The 25,195-nt window shown below is 36.2% G+C and overlaps 1 protein-coding gene across 1 annotated transcript in view; it reads right to left on the bottom strand.

Moving 5' to 3' along the window:
- Positions 1-3,384: 3,384 nt before the first annotated feature.
- The window catches only part of LOC115216159 (ankyrin repeat and zinc finger domain-containing protein 1), a 36,329-nt gene continuing 14,518 nt past the window's right edge, over positions 3,385-25,195 (bottom strand). The window contains exons 9-17 of the mRNA XM_036506246.1: positions 24,956-25,105; positions 24,882-24,923; positions 24,438-24,608; positions 23,346-23,901; positions 15,119-15,227; positions 9,639-9,725; positions 8,166-8,279; positions 7,108-7,175; positions 3,385-3,823 (exon numbers count right to left, since the gene is read on the bottom strand). Of these exons, the coding sequence (XP_036362139.1) occupies positions 3,706-3,823; positions 7,108-7,175; positions 8,166-8,279; positions 9,639-9,725; positions 15,119-15,227; positions 23,346-23,901; positions 24,438-24,608; positions 24,882-24,923; positions 24,956-25,105 (1,415 nt within the window). The 3' untranslated portion in view covers positions 3,385-3,705. The remainder of the gene's footprint in view (positions 3,824-7,107; positions 7,176-8,165; positions 8,280-9,638; positions 9,726-15,118; positions 15,228-23,345; positions 23,902-24,437; positions 24,609-24,881; positions 24,924-24,955; positions 25,106-25,195) is intronic.

Raw genomic sequence — 25,195 nt, 5'->3', positions numbered from 1 at the left:
TATATATATATTATATACATAATATAGAAATATTATGTATATAATATATATACTCTTTTACTCATTTCAGCCATGTGGCTGTGGTCATGTTGGAGCACCACCATGTTCTTTCTGACTTCCTCAGTCTGGGTGTTTCACATCACCACTCCTCTATGTGCCTTTTACCGAGCTGTTGGTACATTTGATGTATAATTGAGTTTGATTCCGCAGCCCTGTCGGGCTGTTGGTTCATCCGGCATTGTGGAGAGGAGGATGTCTAATTCCTTTTTGAAGACATCTACTTCCACCTTATGGAAATTTCTTAATGTTTGTGGCTGGGCATTGAAAAGCTGTGGGCCTTTGAACCCTAGACTATTGCAATAACTAGTCCCGAATTTAGATGGAGTGGACGGTACCTTTGGTACAATGCAATGGCGGCCAGTTCTGGCATTTGTATAACACTCAATGCCAAAATTAGGTGCCAGACCTTCTAGGATTTTCCATATGCATATTATTGTGTATCTGTCATGCCTTTGCTCCAAGGAGTAGAATTGTAGTTTTCTCAGCCTATCCCTATAACTCATCCAGTGCACTGTTTCAAGGTGGCCAAGAACAAAGGTTCTCCACAGGGTCAACATACATTCTTGGTCTCTTGTCTTGAAGGACCTCAGTATCCATCCTACCAGTTGTCTGCATTTTGCTGCCATCTTGCTTATGTGCATATGAAATGATGCATCATTGCACGTACTGATCTCCAAGTCTTTCACTGTCTGTGACTCTGGGATTGTAATGCCTTCAGGTCCTGTAAATGTACATTGTACTGAGTTTATATTGCAGTACTTGAAATTTTCCAGCATTAAACTGCATGTCGTTTATTTTGGTCCACTTGTATACTGAGTTCAGGTCCTGCTATAAGCTTGTAATATCCTCTTGGTTTTTTATTGCCTGTGATAATTTTGTGTCATCAGTACAGCGAGTGATAGTTGCTGTCTAAGTGACTGTGGGTATGTCTAAGAGAGCTATTATGAACAGTAATGGCCCCAGAACAGTTCCCTGGGGGACACCACTTACGATTTCTGTATCCTCAGTAATGGCACCATTGGCTGCAATTCCTGACTTTTGTTTTTAAGGAAGTCATCCAGCCATTCTCCCAGCTTCCTAGCAATGCCAAGGTCCCGAAGGTATAATATATATCATCATCGTTTAACGTCCGTTCTCCATGCTAGCATGGGTTGGACGGTTCGACTGGGGATCTGGGAAGCCAGAAGGCTGCACCAGGCTCCAGTCTGATCTGGCAGTGTTTCTACAGCTGGATGCCCTTCCTAACGCCAACCACTCCGTGAGTGTAGTGGGTGCTTTTTACGTGCCACCGGCACAGGTGCCAGGCGAGGCTGGCAACGGCCATGATCGAATTGGTGCCTTTTACGTGCCACTGGCACGGAACGTGGAGGTACTCAGAAATCCGGATGGTTTTATATTTACAGATATTTATTAGTATGTTACATGTTTTTATACATTATATATCATATATTAGCGCTTTCGTCCATTCTAGTGGAGTCTTCAAATTGATCTAAGTTTTTGCAGGAATTTTGACTCTTTTTATTGTATTATTGAGTGTGTAGTGGAGGGGTGAGATATAAGATAGTACAAGAGGACGATGAATGGGGAGAAAGTGAGAGAGAGCATGTGTGTGTGTGTGTGCATGTATGTGTGTTTTTGTATCTGAAAGAGTGTTAAAGAAAAAGAAGGAAAGGAAGAAAAGGGAGAGAAAGAAGAAAAATTTTTTGTTGATCTCTTTGCTGGTTTGGTTCTCAATAATAATTGATAATTGATTCTTTGCTTTTAGTAATGGCAAAATCAGCTGTTTACTCCATGAGGACCAAAGAACTGAAGTATTTCAGATTGCAAGACAGTGTGTGTGTGAAAATTGTGATGTCATGGGAGAGAAATGTGTCCGCATGGATGATGGTGCACTTGCATTTAATGATTCTGCAAAGAGGCTTAGAAATGCCATTATTAAAGACTGCTGAATATGGAGAATGAATGGGAGAAGGAAAGTCTGCTAAATGTTGACAGAGATCAGCTACCAAAATTGACAGTACTTTGGTAGATAAAGTAATTAAGGATATGAAGACAGGGAAAGACCACGGCCTATCAGGAATCATCACTGAGATGCTTAAAATATCTTTTATGGTGTAGTCACCCATACTGTAAATCCTTTACGAAGGAGTCATACCCAATGACTGATGTAGCAGTACCATAGTCAACTGCTACAGAGGAAAAGATGATGCTTTAGATAGAAATGATTACAGAGGTATCAAACTGTTGAATCAGGTGATGAAACTTGCAGAGAGAGTCATAGTTCGACTAATTAGGGAGAGAGGTAGTCTAGATGAGATGGAGTTTGGTTTTGTGCCAGGGAAAGGCACCACTAATACTATATTTCTGGAAAGGCAAATGCAGAAGAATCCACTCACAAGGCATTGGTCGGCCTGGGGCTATAGCAGAAGATATTTGCCCAAGATGCCACGCAGTGGGACTGAACCCGGAACCATGTGGTTGGTACAACAAAGTTAGGGCTGACTTTGCTTTTCATATTTATGGAAAGCAAAATTGGTCAGACAGAATTTAAAGTTATTGCATTACCAAAGCAATTCTGGTAATGTGTCTACCTCAATATTTATTCTTTTATAAAGACATATATCTTTTTAACCAACTATGCTGTTAAAAGTGTTCTATCAATTTCAGAATCCCTTTCATTATAGAGCTTAACACTTTAACACTGGCCTTATCCAGCCTAAATATTCTCCCTGTTTTATGTTCAAACTAGCCAGATCTGGCCTCTTAGACCTATCCTGCAATGTCATTCCTAAAGTAAAGAATCCCATCATTGAAATCTCAAATCTACAAAACAAGCATGAGTAATTCACAATCATGTAACTATATATTAGGTAATTTGATAGAGTAATTTGAATACTAAAAGGTTAAGCTACCTGCATTAAGAGTTTATACTTTAACATGGTGATTATATACAACTAAGTGAGTTACTGAAACTAGCGTTGATGATGTGATATGAATCATAGGCCATGATGTCAGATTGACATTATTTTGGTTAACTTTATCTCTGTGCACTAAAATTAAACCAAATAGAAGTTTTGCCTCTCCATTTAATCTGCTATCAATGAGACATTTACACAAAATAGAAACTCAAGACAGAAAAAAACTTAGTTTAAAAGTTAGAATAAAAACTAACCACTCTTGCATTTAGTCTTCAGTCATAAACACTGTAAGAAAAATACTTGTATTTGAAATTTTTATAAACTTTCCAATAATAAATAAATAAATAAATAAATAAATAAATAAACTAGTCAAAACTTTAAAAAAATCTTTTAAGAGATTACAATCAAAACTTTTTACAAGATTTTATCTTGATATTGATCAGCAAGTCATAATTTGTATAGAAAATTGTAATTATGAACTACTGTCAAGGATTTTATAACACTGAAATAACAAAGATGAACAATTTTCAGATATGATGCATAGGTCTTGAGAACGCTAATGTCAGGTTTTTAATACATTTTCACCATATTTCAATTGTTCCAAATTTACGATTTATTCAGTTCAGAAGTATTTTATCTATTTTTTTAAAACTAAGATTTAAGTGGTTATCATTTATGGACTCAAAAACCAGAAGCAGAATTTTTTTTCTCTCCATTAAAGCTGCAATCAGCTGGTCTTTGATTTCAAACGGTGATCCTTAAGGCATTTTGGTGTACAGAATCTGAAATTGTAATATTCAAAAGGGACCAGTCCACTGATATTACATTGACATTGTGAGCACCGGCTGGAAAAGAAAAGAAAAAAAAAATGTCAGGTTTGTTCAGAACTTCATTCAAATGGATGGTTATGTGAATTATCTTTTAATGTGATTATGCCATTGTTTGATGAACAGAGTATTACTCGAAAGCTCTGTTAAGATCTGGCTTAAATAACAATAAATTGTTATGTATAGAGACACTTATTGCAGCTTAACTGGTTTGGGCTGGCAAAGAGCAAATATAAGATAAAATAATGTTCAACAGAACTGTGAATGACTAAACTTGATACTGATAATTCACTTGGGCTTACAAAGTCTAAGTCCCATTTTTGGTAATTAATTTTTGAGTCACTCAAGGCTAGTTTACAATGTGTGGGCAAATTATAATAGATAGTATACATCTAAATAGATGCATTATTCTTATCCAATTTAACATCTGGAAAAGGATTTGAATGAAGATAGCTAAGAAATTTCTTGGATAACAACATAATACCTCAACTACACAGACATACACAAATATATCTTTTCATTACTTGAAATCCTTTCAGTCATAGTCAGATGGTGTTTGCATATACTCTTACTCTTTTACTTGTTTCAGTCATTTGACTGCAGCCATGCTGGAGCACCGCCTTTTTTAGTCGAGCAAATCGACCCCAGGACTTATTCTTTGTAAGCCTAGTACTTATTCTATCGGTCCCTTTTGCCAAACCGCTAAGTAAAGAGACCAAATCCACTCACAAGGCTTTGGTCGGCCCGAGGCTATAGTAGCAGACACTTGCCCAAGGTGCCACGCAGTGGGACTGAACCCAGAACCGTGTGGTTGGTAAACAAGCTACTTACGACACAACCACTCCTACACCTATATGTGGGAATTTGTGTATCTTTGCAAAAATTGTTTTAGATAGACACCTTGCCTACTGCTAACCATATTACCATGTGATCTGTTTGTTATCTAGACAGACAGTGAATGTCTAAAGTCGTAAGGTTTAGATTTAATGAGTGTGTTCCAGCAATTTGACCTGTCAATTTTTGACATGATCACTTTGATGGTACATTTTTGACACTTATAAAAAATAAGCTTTAATTTTCATATTCAAATGCTTTTTCCTTTCTTTTCAGATTATTTTATACCATAGGGGTTAAATTTATATTAATTTTACCCTTTTAAAATGAGTTTAAATCACACCCACATCAGTCACTGCATGCTAAATGAATTCAAAAGGGGTTCTTTAGCAATGGAAGCAGCGAGGAGTATTTGTGTTGCTTATGGAAATGAAGCTTCAAGTGTCTGGACATTTTCTCTGGCATATTCTCCTCAATCTGTATGACTAAGTTCTGCCAATACTGAGCTTCTGAAAACTGTAGTTGAGGAAAAACTAAAGAAAGCTGAATGAGGATTAGCAAAACAGTTCAAGTCACACTTCAATCAAAGACACCTTCATGAAGTAGGAAAAGTGTCGGATCTTTTCCTTTTGAATGGCAGATGTCAACACAATTTCTAGTTAACTAAACACTTTTAAACTTCGCATACTGGTAGAATGTGTTTATAAAACATCTTTTTCTCTCGGTTTTATTGAGAAAATTCTATAGTTTGTAAGATATTTCGTCTGAAAATCCGAGCATTTCGGCAATTTTAATCAATCGATTACCTCCATTGAACTAAAATCATTTGCTGCGTCTAAAACTGAGACAACATCCTGTAACTAACCCTAGACCTCCCCACTAACCCTAACCCTAATTTTTTTTTCTTAATTGTTAAGTTAATTTAATTCCATTGCTTTAGTTTTTTTTACACGCGTAACAATTAAATTAATTTAACAATTAAGAAAAAAAATTTAGGGTTGGGAGGAGGTTTAGGGTTAGTTACAGGATGTTGTCTCAGTTTTAAATGCAGCAAATGATTTTAGCTCAAAAGAGAGCATAGGATTGGTTAAAATTCGAAAAATTAAACTACGTTAAACAAACAAATTACAATTTTCTCAAGAAAGCCAAGAGAAAAAAATGATTTATTTTGACACATTCTACCAGTATACGAAGTTTTAAAGTGTTTAGTTAACTAGAAATTGTCTGCTGTTCAAAAGGAAAAGATCCAAAGTGTCTAATGTTGGGTAATGAGTTCCTCATCATCTGGCTGCTCCTCAGCTTAATCAAAGAGTTGTCCTTTACTTTTCCAGGGAAAATCATCCCAAGTTATGAAAAGTGAGTTCTCTTTAATCATATCCAACAAAAATGCCAATGGCAAGCACTCAAGGAAAAAGGAAAATCATTCCCCAAACCAGACCCACATCTGAAAAAGTTATGCTCCATGTTTGATGGGATGTGAAGGGTGTCAATCATCTTTCCAGATCCTTGCAACATTATTTAGAGAAAAAAACAGTTTATTAATTGTGTACAGGTTAAAAATGACAGTGACTATTTCTTCACTTCGGAAATCTGAAGAATTTTACACCCAAAATTCCAACAATTTGCAAAATAATGAAGGGAAATATTATCTGGAATAAAAATGTCTTTCTCCTCCTGAAATGCAACAAGACTTTCTTTTCAATCTAATACTAGATGGATGTAATAATACATCATCATTTAACATCCATTTTCCATGCTGCAATGGGTTGGATGGTTTGACATGGAAGCTGTCCAGTGAGGACTCCAATTGTCTGTTGTGGCATGGTTTCTGGATGCTCTTCCCAATGCTAACCACTTTACAAAGTGCACTGGGCGCATTTACACAGCACCAGCATGAGTGCATCTTATATGGCACTGGCACCTGTAAAGGACAAGCCTATATGTTTAGGTGACAGTGATTTTACTTATCTTGGCATGGTTTTTCAAGTACAGCAAATTTCCACAACTCCCAGTCCCTTGTCATTTCCTCAGTGAGGCCCAGCATCCGAAAATCCTTTCTTACCACTTTGTCCCAAATCTTCCTGGGTCTACCACATCCACAAGTTCCCTCTACAATTACTGCTCAGAACTTCTTTATGCAGCTGTCCTCATCCATATGTATCACAGAACCAAACCAATGCAGTCTTTTCTCCTGCACACATCTAATGCCTCTTACACCCAGTTTTCCTTTTAAATCATTTACACTCTGTCATGTGTGCACACTGACATCACCCATCCAGTGAAGCATGCTAGCATAATTTCTTTCAAGCCTTTGTAAGTCCTCTGTAGTCAAAGCTCATGTTTCACTGCTATGGAGCATAGCTGTACACATACAGGTATCATACAATCTACCTTTCACTCTGAGGGAAAGGCCCTTAGTTGCCAACGAAGATAGAAGCTCTCAACATGCTAAATATAATATAAAATACCTAAAAACAGGTTTCTCTTCATCAGACTCTTTTGCATCCAAGATTCGGCGTTCAGCTGCAAGAGCTCTCTGGAAATATTTTAAATTTAAGATAAATTATTTGTTTTTTAAATCAAAGAAAACTCAACAAAAAATATATTTAATATTTTTAATTACTGGAATTCATAAATAGATTTCTTTTCTTCTAAAGGATTTTTAAACACTGTCACTACCTTCTTAAACAAGCTCAGCTGAAAATTTGCTTCATTTGAATTTCCATTTAAAAGTGAATTTTAGGAAGATTACTATGATGTGAAAAATAAAATTGTTCAACATAAAGATTGATCTTAAGTATTTTTACTACATTACTACACACTATTTGAGGTGTTCATCTCAGTTACTACTTTTCTACATAAATATATTGCATTTGGCTTGGGTTGATTTCATAGCTTGTTTAATTTAATAGTGCTTCAAAAAGGATTATAATATAAATAAACTCTTAAAGACAATGTTACATGTCTTGTATGAATAACTTTTTTCAGAATGTTCATAATTTACCTCTATTTTTATTTCTTGCTTTTATCGAGGCTTGTTGCCACTTCCATCAAAAAGGGAAGTAGTTTGTTTATATCCTAATTCTATTATTTAGTGGCTGTTATGAAAGAATTATCAGTCAGTTCAGTACTCTTATGCCAAAGTGATTCCTCCAACTTTTGATTAATTGGTTCATATTTTATTGATGAAAGACTAATCGACTAATACAGGTTGTGGATCGCAACTCACAGATAGAAGTTGTTAGTAGTAAGAATTAATTCTGATATTTTTCTATCTGCATTAGCTCACCATGGATATGTACTTAGTTAACAAGAGTTCTTTAGAGATGTTTTCATTAATTAAACAGATTTGGTTTAATTATATTAATTGCAAGAGCTTAAATAAAATTAGCATTGCCTATACTTTAAAAGAGACCTCTTTCCAAGTATTCTTAAAATGTAACTCTTAGAGTGAATTAACATTAGCTAATTATCTTCTTGGGAATAATTAGTTAATTAGTGCAGGGTATAATATGTATTGTGTTACCTTTTCTCGTTCAGAGAGATTTTTGAAACGAAGCGCTTCCAATTTCTGTTCTTGCTGTTTCAAGTTGTTCTCTTGAATAGAAGCTTCTCTTTGCTTGTTAATAGATCTTCTTTCCTGAAAAATATTTCAATGTGGATCTTTCATTTTCAGCTAGCAGAATACAACAATAAAAATTTTAAGCAATAAAGAGCCTCCATGTGGCTGTTAGAGGTACTAGAAATAGCAGCTGAATTTTCTTCAAAATCAAACATCCTACCATACCAAAATAAGAAAAGGATATATTGTCATGAGTACCAGAACTGCCATTTCATGTGACTTTGATCTATTGGATCTCCTCAGTGACTAATAATGCAGTATTTGGTGTTCTAACACATCATCCATTTTAAGTTAGATATAATGATTACCTTTTGGCACCAATACTGCTTCCATCACTAACAATTTTTAATAACCCTACTCGCTATTTGCAGCACAGAGTTTGAAAAAATGCTGACATTATACATATCATGGCAACTAGATTTGGCTGGCATGTAGAGGTCCAATAAACCAAAATCACATAATATGAGAATTCTGGTACCCATGACAGACAAATTCCATCTGCTATGATCTTATGTGTATGCTTTTGTGCACCAAGGGTCTCTCAAGGTTAACAATCAAATTTTAATGTTGTTTCAGTTGTTTGTATTTAAGATTAAGAAATTGTTTCACTTCTATACTTGCTTTAATTTAAACATAGTCAAAATGCATGTGAAGTGTATTTTTTTCTTTTATTATCTATATATTTGTTACTTTACATTTCGTTTTTGGATTTGGTTTGCAAGATTCTTCATATGAGTTCGTGTGTTGAAGCATATTCATAAGGCACTAAAAGAGAATGACTCTCCCCAGACACAACAGAATGTGTTACTTTACAGTTTTATCTGAAACATACATTGTAATCAAGTAAATCAGATTAAAACGAAGGGAGACTAAAATGTATTTTAGCCACTAGTATAATGCATAATCTCCAGTAAATGTCAAGTGTTTGCTGCTAGAAGCTAAGAAGAGTAAGGAAAACCACTATAATGGTGAATAAAGCGAAAATGAATCAAATTTAACTTGAGGATGACTATAAGATTGGACAGTGAATATATGTCTAAACAAAATGTGATTGCAGATACAATAGTTATAAGAAAGAGAATTCCAAAAGTAAGAAAAATGAATTTCTTTTAATAAATGAATTCAGCTTTAATGATTCTTTCAATGACCCCTGGGGGAATAAAACATGAAATGTTGAATAAACTTAGTTTCCTCTTTATCCAGTATTGTTGTACCTTTCTTTACTTTTTAAATTATGGTTTGTATGGCTTATTTTTCATGGCACTTCTCTACAAGTTTGGCAATTTATGATTAGGACTTTGTTAAAGCTGTTTTTTTTATCTAGCTATAGCTTCAAACAAACTAAAAGAGTTTAAGTAAGAATATGATTGTTTTTACTTTCAAACGCTGCTGTTTGACTTTCTTTTTAATTGAATCTTTCTGTTTCTTTTCAGCCTCTAGTGCAGGGGTCAATGGACTAGGAATCTAGAAATAAAAAGAAAAGAAGTTAAATGCAACACAAGAAAGAGTCATTACAAAAAAACCAAAAAAAAACCAGAATTCTTAGTATGGTGACATACTATCTTAAGACATTTACAGTAGCCAGTAAACAGCTGAATGATGCAGAAGTATTAGAATGCTAAAACAATTAGACACTAACCAAAATTTGGATTCTATTATGGACAATATTTCCTCCCGGTCAGGACTTGACAAAATGAAGAGGGTGCCACAGTAAAACATTCATCAAATAAAATTGATGAGGATAATAGAGTTGTATGAAGGATATCTTTTTTTTTTTGGTTCATGAGAAATGACATCACTTTTGATAAGTACAATAATTAATGCAGGGTCCCTGTTTGGCTTGTCAGACAGTTGGTTGCATGTATATAATTTATTCTATGTGGCCAGCGTTGCCCCGACTGACTTCCGTGTCAGTGGCACGTAAAAAGCACCATTCGATCGTGGCCGTTTGCCAGCCTCGCCTGTCCTCCGTGCCGGTGGCACGTAAAAAGCACCATCCAATCGTGGCCGTTTGCCAGCCTCGTCTGGCACGCATGGAGTGGTTGGCATTAGGAAGGGCATCCAGCTGTAGAAACATTGCCAGATCAGACTGGGCCTGGTGCAGCCTTCTGGCTTCCCAGACCCCAGTTGCACTGTCCAACCCATGCCAGCGGATGCTAAACGATGATGATGATTACAGAACACCTAGCTATGGTGTTTTTATGTTTGTTATGTGATCACATAACTGTGAGGTAACAGGGTAGACTGAACTTGGTTAACTACCAGTTTAGAAGATGCATATTCCTGAATTGTTATTGTTGTACAACACACATCAACCTGACTGAGCAGAATTATGATTAAATATATTCCAGCTCTGATCAGCTAGGCTTTTTGCATTTCAATGAATAAATTATCTAAGTTCATCCTTCAAACTTTCTCTCCTTCTTTCTCTGTTTCCCCAGATAGGATAATGGTAACATGTTTCTGGTTGGGAAAATCAGTTAAAGTAGAATAAATAATTTTCTAAGCAACAAAGGAAAGTAACTATAGCAGATATAAACTCATGAACATTTGACATAACATTAAAAATTCAAAATTTTTGCCCATTGTCTATCTCAGCACTGACCCTCAGAATATGTGAATATTCATATCAATATATTCACACACACACACACAAACACATATGGTGGACTTCTCTACACTTTCTCTTTATCATTTTCATTTCTAATTGGTCAACCTGAGGAAACAGCAGAGGTAGTTCTCTACAGTACCACCCAGCAGAAATGAATCTGAATCCATGTCATTGTCAAATAAATATCTTAACCAAGTAACAATGCCTGAACATGTGTATAATAATATAAATAACATATATATAGTATACACTAGTGGGCCTCCTGGCCTTTAACTCGGTCTGTACGATGCTCAAATGTATTCTTAAGGCACATACTGGTATCTATTGTAATGCCCATTTTCCTTACAAAAAAAGTTGTTGAAAGGTATTTCAGTATTCCATAACATCATCATCATCATCATCGTTTAGCGTCCGCTTTCCATGCTGGCATGGGTTGGACGGTGCAACTGGGATCTGGGAAGCCAGAAGGCTGCACCAGGCCCAGTCTGATCTGGCAATGTTTCTACGGCTGGATGCCCTTCCTAACACCAACCACTCCATGAGTGTAGTGAGTGCTTTTTATGTGCCACCGGCACAGGTGCCAGACAAGGCTGGCAAACGGCCACGATCAGATGGTGCCTTTTACGTGCCACCGGCACGGAGGCCAGGTGTGGCTGGTAATTTTTAACATTTATTTACAATATATCATCAAACTTCGCTTCACCAATTGAAAATACGTTGACTTGTAATCATAACACATGTAAGAGAAGGGATGTTCCAATAGTAAATCAATGTGAAAATGTTTTGCAGATAAGATGAATTTGTAACAACTGGAAAATGCGTCTTAGCATAAACTGTGAATGGGGCATTTGACATAACATTAAAAATTGCGGTTGTGTTGTGGAGACATTTTGACCTCATAGACATTTGTTTTCTGTGTTTGGAAATATTATTGCCAGTTTATCTGGATGGATATTTTTTTAGAGGCTATCAGCAGATAAGGCCACGGTCATAAGATACACTGTTATCAGCTGTCCAATGAATTTGATGCATGGAAAGAGAGGAAGAAACATATGAAAAAAAGAATTTCTTCATGATCACAGTGGGTGCTTTTCTATAAATTAAAACAGCTGAGATATGGACGCAGTGACAAATGACTGAGACTTTTGACGATATACCGTGTTTGAGAAGACCTGTCAAGCCAAATGAGATCACAGTCATGGCCGATGCTGGTCTTTTGTAACTGGCACCTGTGCCAGTGGAACATAAAAGGCACCCACTACACTCAAGAGTGGTTGGCATTAGGAAGGGCATCCAACTGTAGAAATCTTGCCAAATCACACAGGAACTTGATGCAGCTCCTCAGCTTACTATTTTTCAGTCAAACTGTCCAACCAATGCCAACAAGGAATGTGGACGTTAAATGATGATGATATAGGTACAGACACGCACTCATACACACAAGCATACACACATTCACACTGTCATACGCACATATGCAAACACATATATATATACACAACCACACCCACCCACTTTTCACTTCCTCTGACTGAAACAGCAGCTACTAACCTGCTTGTTAACTCAAACACATGCACACAGATACTACCATACACACACACACTGGCCATTTTTGCAACCCCCCCCCCCAAAAAAAAAAACACTTTCTCTGTCTTTTTCTATTTCTGGCCACTTCAGCAATGTTACTACACATGTGCTTTCTTTTCTTTCTTTGAACTTTTCCCTTTCTCCTTTCTGGCAAAGAACTATGCTCGAAATGTCACTCTCTTTTTACTGAGCATCAAGCTAACACATTCCATGTACACATCCTCTTGTTGTCCATTCATTTTATTCAGTTATTTGAATTGACTATTTACTGCATGCTCACACAGGCCATGTGAGCATGGAGTACCTGATTCATTGATTTCTTACCCTACACTTGGTTTAAGTTACCTTTAAATTCCTTCAGAGTTTGTTGTTTCTGCATCTTTGGTTACATACATACATACACACATATATCTACTACATATGTGGGAAATTCTGTCTGTGGTTGTGTTTGTGGAGTTGTTAGCTAACTCCTCCTACATTGTTTTATTGATTTTAATGAAACTTGACACGTGAGTAGAACTCATGGCATACTCAGATTGTTGAAAAAAAAAATCGATAATAAGGCCCTAGAAGGGATCCTTATATATACCTAATATATTTTACATCAAAAACCAAGGGAAATAACCCATTCGCCCCTGGAAGGGGTCCTTATATATAGTCAAGGGAAATAACCCATTCATTTTCCTAAATTATTTGGTAAAAATGAAATTGAGTATGCTTATTTCTTACAGCAACCCTTAAACAAGTAAATAGCATTTTCCTAAACAATAGATCCACTTATTTTGGTTAGTGACTTATTCACGAATATACCAACACTAGCACCCCTGAAGGTAATATTCTCTGGGAATACACAAAAGCCCTTTCCATAGTTATTTACTTTGAATTATTATTATTGCATATCTGATTAGCCTGTTATTACATAACATGCTTCACGATTTTAGTATACATACCTTATTAGTATTTCCTCCTATGTTTTATACACTCTGGACATGCATTAAAGCCCTTTTCGGGGCTACTTTATTTTAATTCTTACTATCGGGTAATTAATTTCCTGTTATTACATAACTGACTTCACAATTTGGGTATTCATAACTTATTGGGAATTCCTAAAAACAAGATCCTGTGTAAGACAGTTCAGTATTCTCTGTAAATGTACAAAAACTGTTTTAAGGGCTACATACTTTGTATTGTTGTTATTGGATTAGCAAAACAATTATGAAAACGGAACCAAAGGATAAGCCATGCTTTCCTGGGAATTACTGGGTATGTCAGCTAGTATATATATATATATATATATACATGCCCCAAAGTGCTACAAAGCAGGACGGTGACCAGAAGCATGTGGATGGGAAACAAACTTCTTATCACACAGCCTCAGATGCACCTACATATATGTGTATATACTATATATATAGAGAGAATCAGGAAGAGAAAGGTAATATGTGTGCAATCTGTCTTTTAATCTGGAAGTATCCACTAACATAGGTCAGAGTTTTAACTACATATATATATATATATATATATATATATATATATATATATATATGTCTGATGTTTTGAGCCTATGCTCTTCAACAGAAAGGGTTGAGAGGAAAAAATGGAGAGAAGGAAAAATTGGAGAGAGAAAGTAAATTATACATATATAAAGGGAAACAGGTTTGTTAGAAGCTTACAGGCATATGAGGTCAGAGCTTGTCTTTGTCTGCATGGTATATAAACAAGTGAGAGTTAAATACTCCCAACCGAGCAGGATACCAGTCCACTTGGGGTGGGGTGGGAAGAGGGCAGTAGGTACATGGGTAGGTAGATAGGTAGGTACAGATATACATCTATGTCATTGTGTATTTATGACAGCTTCCTTAACCCACTGTCATTGAATGAAGCTATCTTTACTTAAAAGAAGCAACAGAGGGTAGAAGGAAGTCTTTCATTGTCCATTCCCTTTTCTTAAGATATTTTTCAAGGATGTAGGCATACTGTTTGGATTACTGACCACAGGACTACAAGTTCAAATTTCACAACTTGCATCTCTTATAAGAAAAATTACTCTGCTTGCTTCATTGATGTTATTTGAATGACAAAATAGGTTCCAGCTGCAAAAACAATTGTTGTAGCAAAGCCCACCCTACCCATATTGAGGAGAAATGGGTATATCTTTATATATAAAACTGAAGTTGCGTGTGTGAGAGTCTGTCTCCTCCGATTTACATTCTTAACTACTCCCACATTTTGCGGTGCAGTTTAACCAAAAGCGGGTATCTTATAGTCGTGATTCATATCGAGCCCTTCTGGGTATTAGTGCGCGTCAACGATGATAAAAAAATTTACCATAATTTTTTTGCATCTTTAATGCATTTTTTGCTTGGTTTATATAAGGGAAGTAACTCTCTAAAAATGCTTATATAGTTATTTCCCTTACAAACCCGAGCGACGCCGGGCGATACTGCTAGTATATATATAAAAAAAAACATAAAGAGTTGTAATGATTAAGATATTTTCAATCATTCATGTGTACTGTTATGTTTTTACTCTGGGTTACTAAAAATTTGAATTTTAGAAAAATTTTGCTTTAAAAGTAAAATATTCTATTTAATTAAAAGCTATTAATTTAAAATATGAATTACATTAATATAAAATATCAGTATTAAGAATCTCTCACCTGAGCTTTACGATAACCATATTTGTCAGGAAATTTGGCCATGAATCTACGGAACTCATTCCTTGTTTCTTTGTCTGCGATGCAATAAGGAGGTATGCCTTTGCTGTTGCTTGAAACAGGGAAGTAGAAGATAAATAAGTCAACAGAATGAGACATTAAGATTTTATTTGAGTGTGGTAACAGAAATTTCATTCAATGAGTCTAGTTGTGGTCTGTATATTTATAAGAGCAATTCAGTAGAAAGCAAAATTTAGATATGTTGGTATTGTTTGTGGAGAAGTAACTAGCAACATTTAATGTGTAGTCCTTCACCAGAAATCTATAAATGGCCAGTCAGCTATATGAGATAGTTGTGTGAAATAGCAGAATGTAATAAATAGTGCACAATATGGTAATAATGTGAGTGTGACAATGTAACAATAAAGTGAGATATCAGAAAGTGAAAATGATGTGAGGTATCAGAATGTGACAATGATGTCAGTTGTCAGAATGTGACAAGGACACAAGTTGTCAGATTGTGACAATATGTCAGAATGTAACAATGATTGATATATCCTTCATTATGATGACGTAACTTCACCGGCTGCATGACTGGCCCAAACGGCGTACCTTGCCAAGTGATAGTATTTTTATTATGGTGATCTTACATAGAATGGGACAATACAGGACAAACAAAAGACAAAAATGCTACATGAGTTCAAATGATATAAATATTAAAAATTTACTTAAAATGTATTTTATATATCATTTAAATTTTCCTTTAACTAGAACTTTATTTTAAAATATAACTAAATCAAAGAAAAACACGAACAAAAAGGTAAAGGGATCGAACCCGCAGCCTTTAAAAGCCCAGCAATGCTCTTTTCTTTTCCTCAATGATTAAGCTGGGTTACTAACACCCACCTTTCTCATCACATCCTTCCATCGTTTCTCGAATTCTCTCGGTGGCAGGGTCCTCCTCTCCAACCCCATCTTGCTCTTCAGATGGTATCCAGAGATGAAAGACCCTTTCACCGAACCTTCCATTCTCGTTCTCCAAATGCACTCTTTCAGTACTGCTGTGTCTATCCACTAATTATCAGTAGTGGAACAGCCCACTTCTCACTTGGGTGTCCGCCACAACACCTCCCCCTTTGAGATTTTTTCTTTCATACAACATTATTTTTTTCATTTATTTTTCTTCCACACACAATTATTATTTTTTTCAACTCTGTATTACAAAATTTTTTCAATAGAATTTTTATTTCCTTCATATTCTATTTCTTTTTCTTTCACACAACAGAATTATTTTTCTCTTCAGAATGCTACTGGTAGTCTACATTGTTTACCAGTAGCGCTACTAACACATAGTGACTTCACTAAAATCCTGCACATGGACTTATCATTATTAGTATTTTTTCTTCCACAGAGAATTATTTTTCTCTTCAGAATATTGCAAGTAGTACCAGTCTACATTGTTTACCGGTAGTGCTACTAACACATAGCGACCTGATTTAAATCCTTCACACGAATTTGTATTATTTTTCACTGTGAGCAGTTCAGTTCTGTGTTAGAGTTCCAGTTTTATCAGACATTTTTTCTTCAGAATCTTTTTTCAACAGAATTTATATATTTTTCATTGTATGTATATCATTCTTCACTGTGTGTAGTTCTTCCATTTTGACACTCCTACGAGTGTTTGTAACCTCGTTACCAGTTATAATGACACCATCACACAATGAGAGGTATCTTCATCGTCACTGATATGTCCCGCATTATGATGATGTAACTTCATCATCTGCATGACTGGTCCATACGGCATACCTCGCTGACTGACACTACATGCTGTATCTGTCCATTATTCATTGGTTTCACTTGGGGGTGTCCACCACAACAATGATGTGACATGTCAGAATGTGACAATAATGTAAGTTGTCAGAATGTGACAATGATGTGACATGTCAGAATGTAACAATGATGTAAGTTGTCAGAATGTGACAATGATGTGACATGTCAGAATGTGACAATAATGTAAGTTGTCAGAATGTGACAATGATGTGACATGTCACAATGTGACAATGATGTGACATGTCAGAATGTGATATTTGATGTGACATGTCAGAATTTGACAATGATGTGACATGTCAGAATGTGACAATGATGTAAGTTGTCAGAATGTGATAATGATGTGACATGTCAGAATGTGACAATGATGTGACATGTCAGAATATGACAATGATGTAAGTTGTCAGAATGTGACAATGATGTAAGTTGTCAGAATGTGACAAAGATGTGAGTTGTCAGAATGTGACAATGATGTGACATGTCAGAATGTGACAATTATGTAAGTTGTCAGAATGTGACAATGATGTGAGTTGTCAGAATGTGACAATGATGTAAGTTGTCAGAATGTGACAATGATGTAAGCTGTCAGAATGTGACAATGATGTGACTTGTCAGAATGTGACAATGATGTAAGTTGTCAGAATGTGACAATGATGTAAGTTGTCAATGTGACAATGATGTAAGTTGTCAGAATGTGACAATGATGTAAGTTGTCAAAATGTAACAAAGATGTGAGTTGTCAGAATGTGATAAGGATATCAGTTGTCAAAATGTGACAATGATGTGACATGTCAGAATGTGACAAGCATGTGACATGTCAGAATGTGACAATGATGTGAGGTGTCTGAATGGTAACAATGTGAAATATCAAAATATGGTAGGAGTGTATTAGGAAGACAACAATATCTCAATGACAACATTAAAGATTTTAGGGAGTTGTAACCCAGGTGACATGGGGCCAATTTGTGTAGTGGAAAAATTGCCATAGTTAATCACAGCATACAATTAATACTTATTTTATAAATTTAGATGCATATAAAGCCAAGTTGACTTCATATTTGAACCCTGAAACTAGTGGAATAGAATTAAACAGTGTAAGGCTTTGTGTCCAGTAGTCTACTGTCTTGACCAACTCCAATTCCATCATGAAGCTGTATAACCCTTTAGCATTCAAACCGGCCATAGCTGGCCAAAATATTTAACCTGTTTTATATTCAAACTGACCAGATCTCGCCTCTCACCGCAGCCCTACAATGACATTCTAAAACTAAAAAAATCACATCACTGAAATCTCTAAACTACAAGATAATGCATGATTAATTCAAACCATTTTAAATAAACAAACATCACATTTGACAGAATAATCTGAATACTAAAGGGATAAATAATCTGTGTGTGTATTCCTTATGCATTCCAAAACTGAGTTGCCGATTTTGACATATGGGGTATCAAAAGATTCAGCATTATTTCTGTTACCAACTAAACTTTATTTTCATTGACATATTTTAAAATTATAATCTTTTCCATAAGTCAACTACTCTAAACATTTTATATGTCAACGATGACGTTACATTTTCTATATGTGTGTGTGTGTGTGTGTGCACTTTAAAACACATCCATCATCACAACACACACCTTCACTCACTCACTCTCTCTCTCTCTTGCACATACACACACACACATCCATTTCATATACATAAACATACATCTTTCACTTCTCATTTCCTTCACTTTCTGCTCTCTCTTTTCTTTCAAACTTACATGTATATATATATATATATATATATATATATATGTATGTATGTATGTATTCTTTTTCCTTTTCTTTTGGTCTTTTTCTTGTTTCAGCCATTTGACTGTGACCATGCTGGAGGGCAGCCTTTAGTCAAGCAAATCAACCCCATGACTTATACTTTGTAAGCCTAGTACTTATTCTATCAGTCCTTTCGCTGAGCTGCTAAGTCATGGGGATGTAAACGCACCAACATCGGTTGTCAAGCAATGCTGGGGGGGGACAAACACACACACACACACACATTATATATATGGGGGGGGGGGACAAAATAATGGAAACACCATAAATTTCAAACAAATTAATTTTAATATGGGGTAGGACCATCTTTGGCAGTAATTACAGCTTGAATTCTACGTGGTATGGACTCATACAAAGTTTGAATTGTTTCCAAAAGAATTTTTGTCCATTCTTCAGCTAAAACAGTCTCCATTTCTTGTAGTGATGATGGTGGAGGATATCAACTCTTTACTTGTTCTTCTAAAATGCACCATAAATGTTAAATAATAGAGATCTGGGGACTGTGGTGGCCAGATAAAATATTCAACTTCACTAGAATGTTTCGCATGCCATTCAGTAACAACTTAAGCTATGTGAATTGGTGCAATAACATCCTGAAAGATTGTGTTTCCCCCTGGAAACAGTTCCGCAACCATAGGATGAATTTGATCATAAAAATTCTTAAATAATCTTGACTATTAATTCTGCCATGAAGGGAAACCATTGGGCCAGTAGATTTTCAAAATATAGCATCCCCTCCCAGGTTATTACAGATCCCCCTCCATGTTTAGTTATGATAGCAGCTGGTACTAAAGATAGTAAAGCTCCAGGTAGTGACCAAAATACTGTATTAGTTTCTGTTACTTTTCTGATCAACAAGTTACTGAATCTCTGTATGTAGTGGGGAGGGGGTCATGGTCAGTCCTGTAACTTAATAGAACATGTGATTGTAGAATTAGCAGAAATTGTGTATTCAATAATAACTGCATTAGAAAGGAAGTAGTGTATCAATGTATATTAAGTACATAGTCAGATAATAAGGTATACGTTGGAACAACACAGAATAATATGAAGCATAGACTCTATCACCATAGGTACACATTTAGAAACAACTACATATGGGAACTTAAGGATAAGGGAGTTGATTATAATTTATATTGGAAAATTTCAACAGCACCAGCGTTTATGCATAAACAAATTTTTCTTCATAATTAAAACCAAACTTCCATTTATAAACAGTCTTAAGGAGCGAAACATTTCCTGTCTTCACAAAATTAGGCATACTTTTTCTAACTACCACTAGTACTTGGTATTTATACCCCCACTGGCATAATAATCATTTGTATTATTATCTTATATTATATATATGCAGGTGTCATCATCATCATCATCATCATTTCATGTCCGTTTTCCATTGTAGCATGGGTTGGACGGTTCGATGGTTTGACCGGGGTCTGGGAAGCCAGGAGGCTGCACCAGGCTCCAGTCTGATCTGGCAGTGTTTCTACAGCTGGATGGCCTTCCTAATGCCAACCACTCCGTGAGAGTAGTGGGTGCTTTTTACGTGCCACTGGCATGGAAGCCAGTCAAGGTGGCACTGGCATCAGCCACATTTGGATGGTGCTTTTTATGTGCCACCGGCATGGGTATCACAACTACAATTTCCATTTGATTTTCATTTTGATGTTGATGTACTTGACTCAATAGGTCTCCCCAAGCACAGCAGGTCACCCTATGATCCAAGGTACTTTTGAATGGGTTGCTGCTGGCTATGCGAAATTGGTGTAGGATACTGCCGTCAATTCACAGTATTTGTTGGATCTTCGCAGTCACAGCATATCTTCAGAGGTCTCAGTCTTTTGTCATTGCCTCTGTGAGGCCCAACGTTCGAAGGTCATGCTTGACCACCTCATCCCATGTCTTCCTAGGTCTATCTCTACTCCAGATTCCTTCAGCTGTTTGGGAGTGGCACTTTTTCACACATCTCTTCTCATCCATCTGTAGTACATGACTATACCAGCACAAACGTCTCTTGCACGCCACATCCTATGCTTCTTATGTCCAACATTTCTCTCAGGGCACTTACACTCTATTGTGTGTGCACACTGACATTACACATCCAGCGGATCATGCTAGCTTCATTTCTTTCGAGCCTATGCATGTCCTCCGCAGTCACAGCCCATATTTCACTGCTGTGAAGCATGGCAGTTTGCATACATGCGTCATACAATCTACCTTTCACTCTAAGCGAGAGGCCCTTTGTCGCCAGTAGGGTTAGAAGCTTTCTAAACTTTGCCCATCCACCCCCACTACTAACTTGGCCACCTAAGGAGTGGAAACTTCTAGTTTCTTCCCCTGGAGTGTGATGGAATCTGTTTTCTGAGCATGTGTGGTGAAAGCTATCTTCTCGGTTAATCTTCTTTTGATGTTGCTGCACATCTTATGTGCCCATAGCTTACACTGGGTACATCTTATGGAATTTCTACCTACACCTTTTCTACAGATTGAGCAGGGCCACCTACTTGAGGGTGGGTGTAATGTGTTCGCCTTATTACTTACTAGAACTTTGGTCTTTGCTACCTTGACTCGAAGACCTTTTGATTCTAAAACTTGCTTCCACACCCAAAATTTCTTTTCTAGTTCTGGTAGTGATTCTGCTATGAGGGCCAGGTCATCAGCATAGAGGAGCTTCCAGGGGCAACTCGTCTTGAATTCCTCTGTTATTGCCTGGAGGACAATGATGAACCTTGGTGGACCCCTACTTCCACCCGGAATTCTTCACTATACTCATTGCCAATCCTAACCTTACTAATGACCTCTCTGTATAGGGCCTGTACAGCCCTTATTAACCATTCATTAATCCCTAGTTTCTGCATTGTCCACCAGATAAGGAATCAGGGGACCCTGTCAAAAGCTTTCTCTAAGTTCACAAAAGCCAAGTATAGGGGTTTATCTTTAGCTAGGTATTTCTCTTGCAGTTGTCAAACCAGGAATATGGCATCAGTAGTGCTTCTACCCAGCACAAAACCGAACTGCATCTCATCTAAGCAGACTCTCTCCCTAATGAGATGGGCTTTGACCCTCTTCGTGACCTTCATCACCTGATCCAGCAGTTTGATACCCCTGTAGTTATTTCTATCTATAGCATCACCTTTACCTTTGTACCTATGGGGCTGCTACGCCAATCATTGGGTATGACTCCATCATGAACTACCTGGTTTACAATGTGGGTAACTAGGCCATAGCCTGCACCACCAGATGTTTTAAGCATCTCAGCAGTGATTCCTGATGGGCTGGGGACTTTTCTTGGCTTCATACCCTTAATTGCTTTATCTACAAGGGAGCTGTCTATTTGGATAGCTGGTTGCTCTTCTGGGTCAATATTTGGCAGGCTCTCCTCCTCCCATTCATTCTGCATGTTCAGCAGTCTTTCATAATGGCTTCTCCAACCCTCTTTCTTTTCAGAATCATTAGAAGCAAGTGCACCATCATCCATAAGGAAACATTTCTCTCCTGTGACATCACAATTTTCTCTCACACACTGCCTTGCAATCTGAAATACCTCAGTTCTTTAGTCCTCACATTGCTGGACATTGGCAAACCTCTTCTTTTCTGCTTTGCCCTTGGCTATGTATACTTGCCGCCCAGCCTCCCTTCTGGCTACCTGGTACAGTTCCCTGCTACCCCCACCCTTCCAGGCTTTCCAGGCCTGTTTCTTTGCTCTAATGGCTTTGTCTACCATACTATTCCACCAACATGTAACTGGGGTCGATGTAATCGACTTAATCCCTTTGTCTGTCTATGTTTGTCCCCCTGTGGGCAATAATGTAATAGACATAAATATATACATATATACATACACACACACACATATATATATATATACACACACACACACATACATATATATACACATACATGATGGCTGCCCCCTCGTTATCGAGTATGGCCATTGCACAAAGCTTAACTGTTATTGGTGCTGTGATCGACTGTGACTTTTTAGCCCAGCTAAAGATCTACAATGTCTTACACACATATACCTAAACATAGACTTATATACACAGTCATATATATTCACACATGTATATATGCACACACACACACACACACACGGAAGTGAGAGACCTTCTTTGGTATTTATTCATAACTGTGATTTTATGTAAATGATAATTAACTCCATTACTTCTGCGTTTCACATATCATAGAGTACCTACGAGGGAATGTTATAAGGGATATGGATATTCAGTATTCAGAGTTTAGGTATACACAGATACTATACGTGCTGTTTTTACGTGTCACTGGCATGGAAGCCAGTCAATTAGTGCTTTTTCTATCATCAACAGACTCAACAACCCCAGAAACAGAAGCCAAAGTAGTGTGCTGGACTAGAAAATACAATTGTAATCCTGATGCCTAGTTTTTAATAACTAGGACTATATTCCACTAGTGCCACAAGTCATAAATCCATAGTCAGATCATGTCAATCAAACTGTTGTCCACTACATGTCACCTTTAGTTGCATTTTACCAAATATTGGAAATCCAGTGCTTGACGTATCACAGAATTTGTAAGCTTTAATAGAATTAATAATTCTCAAAAATTTAAACTTACCAAATGGCAGGATTTGCACCAGCTTCTAAGAGAGGAGAAATGACTTCTGTTTGACAATTCTGCACAATAGCATGTAGTATTGTATGCTGATCTCGGCCCCATCGTTCATTCAAAATGTCTGGAAACTTAATATCATCAGCCATCACTAAATTTAAAGACTCATCACAAATTATATTTCCAGTTTTATTTTCTTTGTCAGATGATTTGACATCATCATCAATAGCATCATTGTTTGGACTGTTATCACTCTGAACTACAGTTTCTGTGGTAGTAGCACATGATGGGTTTGCTATTTCTGAGAAACTATTTTCAAGAGGAATAGTTCTATTCTTTGATACTTTTCCATCAAGAACATTTTCAGGAGTGACAGAAGATTCAATCACATCTTCTGCATCTTTTGCTATTTCATCAGTCAATATCCTTTGTGATTCAGATTTATTTTTAGAGTTAGGCACACATGCATGCTTAGCCAGCCATGAAATTATCTTATTGACATCATGAAGATTCCCGGTTTTGCATGCTCTATAAAGTTCGTTTCGGATGTAATTTTTTTCCTCTGAAATTTGTGAGTAAAAATTATTAAGTTAGAATTTACATTTGTTTAAAATAAAACAATATTTATAGATGCATGTATGCATACATTAAAAAACATACACAAAGCATATATTTAAACCTAATTGCCTATCCCAATACATAGTTCTGGGTTTATGGTAAATAAATGAATGAAGATTATGTTCTCAATGCTTTTGATGCTAAGCTATCACAGGTAACATTTACCTGTGATTTAGCTGATTAACATTTACCTAATATTTAGATGTAAAATTAAGTGCATTGTCTGACACAATAGCTGGAATGGATATGAAATGAACACTTGATAGTTTCTTACTTTGCACATACTCAGAAAGCTACATATAAATATGTATGCATACACACACCCTCTATCTTTCTCCTCACCTAAATATCTCATATAAAGTAAATACCTGGCAAAAACAGCTAGTATCTGTTTAAATTTTGTTATGCTATAGCATACATCATAAATATTAAATAAAATGAATTAAAAAATTAGAAATTGGTAATAAAAGTGAATCTTACTTGATCCTTTAGTAGCTGGCTTAGGTTTTGTATCTATAGAAATTTTGTTAGATTTCACAGCAGCCTGTTGACCAAAGTTTATCTCATCAGGGTTTAGATGACATGTACTGATTTCTTTGTTCACAAAATGCAATTTAATGTCACTATCGTTTTCTGTTTCAGAACATGATCCTGTTGATGGTAAATAATCATGTTTGTAAGCCATACACATGAATAAGGTATAACTAACAATAACAAAAATGGAAGAGAAGTAAGTGCTATTTTAGAGGAATGAAGTGAACTCAGAATCACATGCTGATATTACATATCAATATTTCAACTATTTCTATTTCAAAACATTGTTTACAACAATAACAACAATCAGTATAACTATTTACATTATGCATGGTTATTAAGGCATACAGAATAAGAATACATTGTAAATGTTATCTAAATTAAACTTACTGTCATCTACAGTGACAGAAGATGTATTTTCTTGAACATTATCTTCACTAGCCTTTTTGCCAAGTTTTGATTTTAAGTTTTTCTTTTTTTATCACATAAGATCAATTTGCCCACATTATTTCTTAATTGAGAGACATCTGTGATGATTTCTAGTTGACCAGTATTTGAACTAAAATGTCGAGGAGGTGATTGGGGAATAAATTCCTGCATTTCGCTCTCATTACCTGTAATACAATAAATTTTTTTCTGAACAGAATGGTTACGTATAAAATACATATCAATTTTTCATAGTAATACAATCAAATTGATCTCAG

The sequence above is a fragment of the Octopus sinensis genome, linkage group LG10 (assembly GCF_006345805.1).
Source record: "Octopus sinensis linkage group LG10, ASM634580v1, whole genome shotgun sequence".
In the NCBI taxonomy this organism is placed as follows: domain Eukaryota; kingdom Metazoa; phylum Mollusca; class Cephalopoda; order Octopoda; family Octopodidae; genus Octopus; species Octopus sinensis.
The sequence above is the reverse complement of the archived record's forward strand: the minus strand, read 5'-3'. Positions and strand labels throughout refer to the sequence as shown.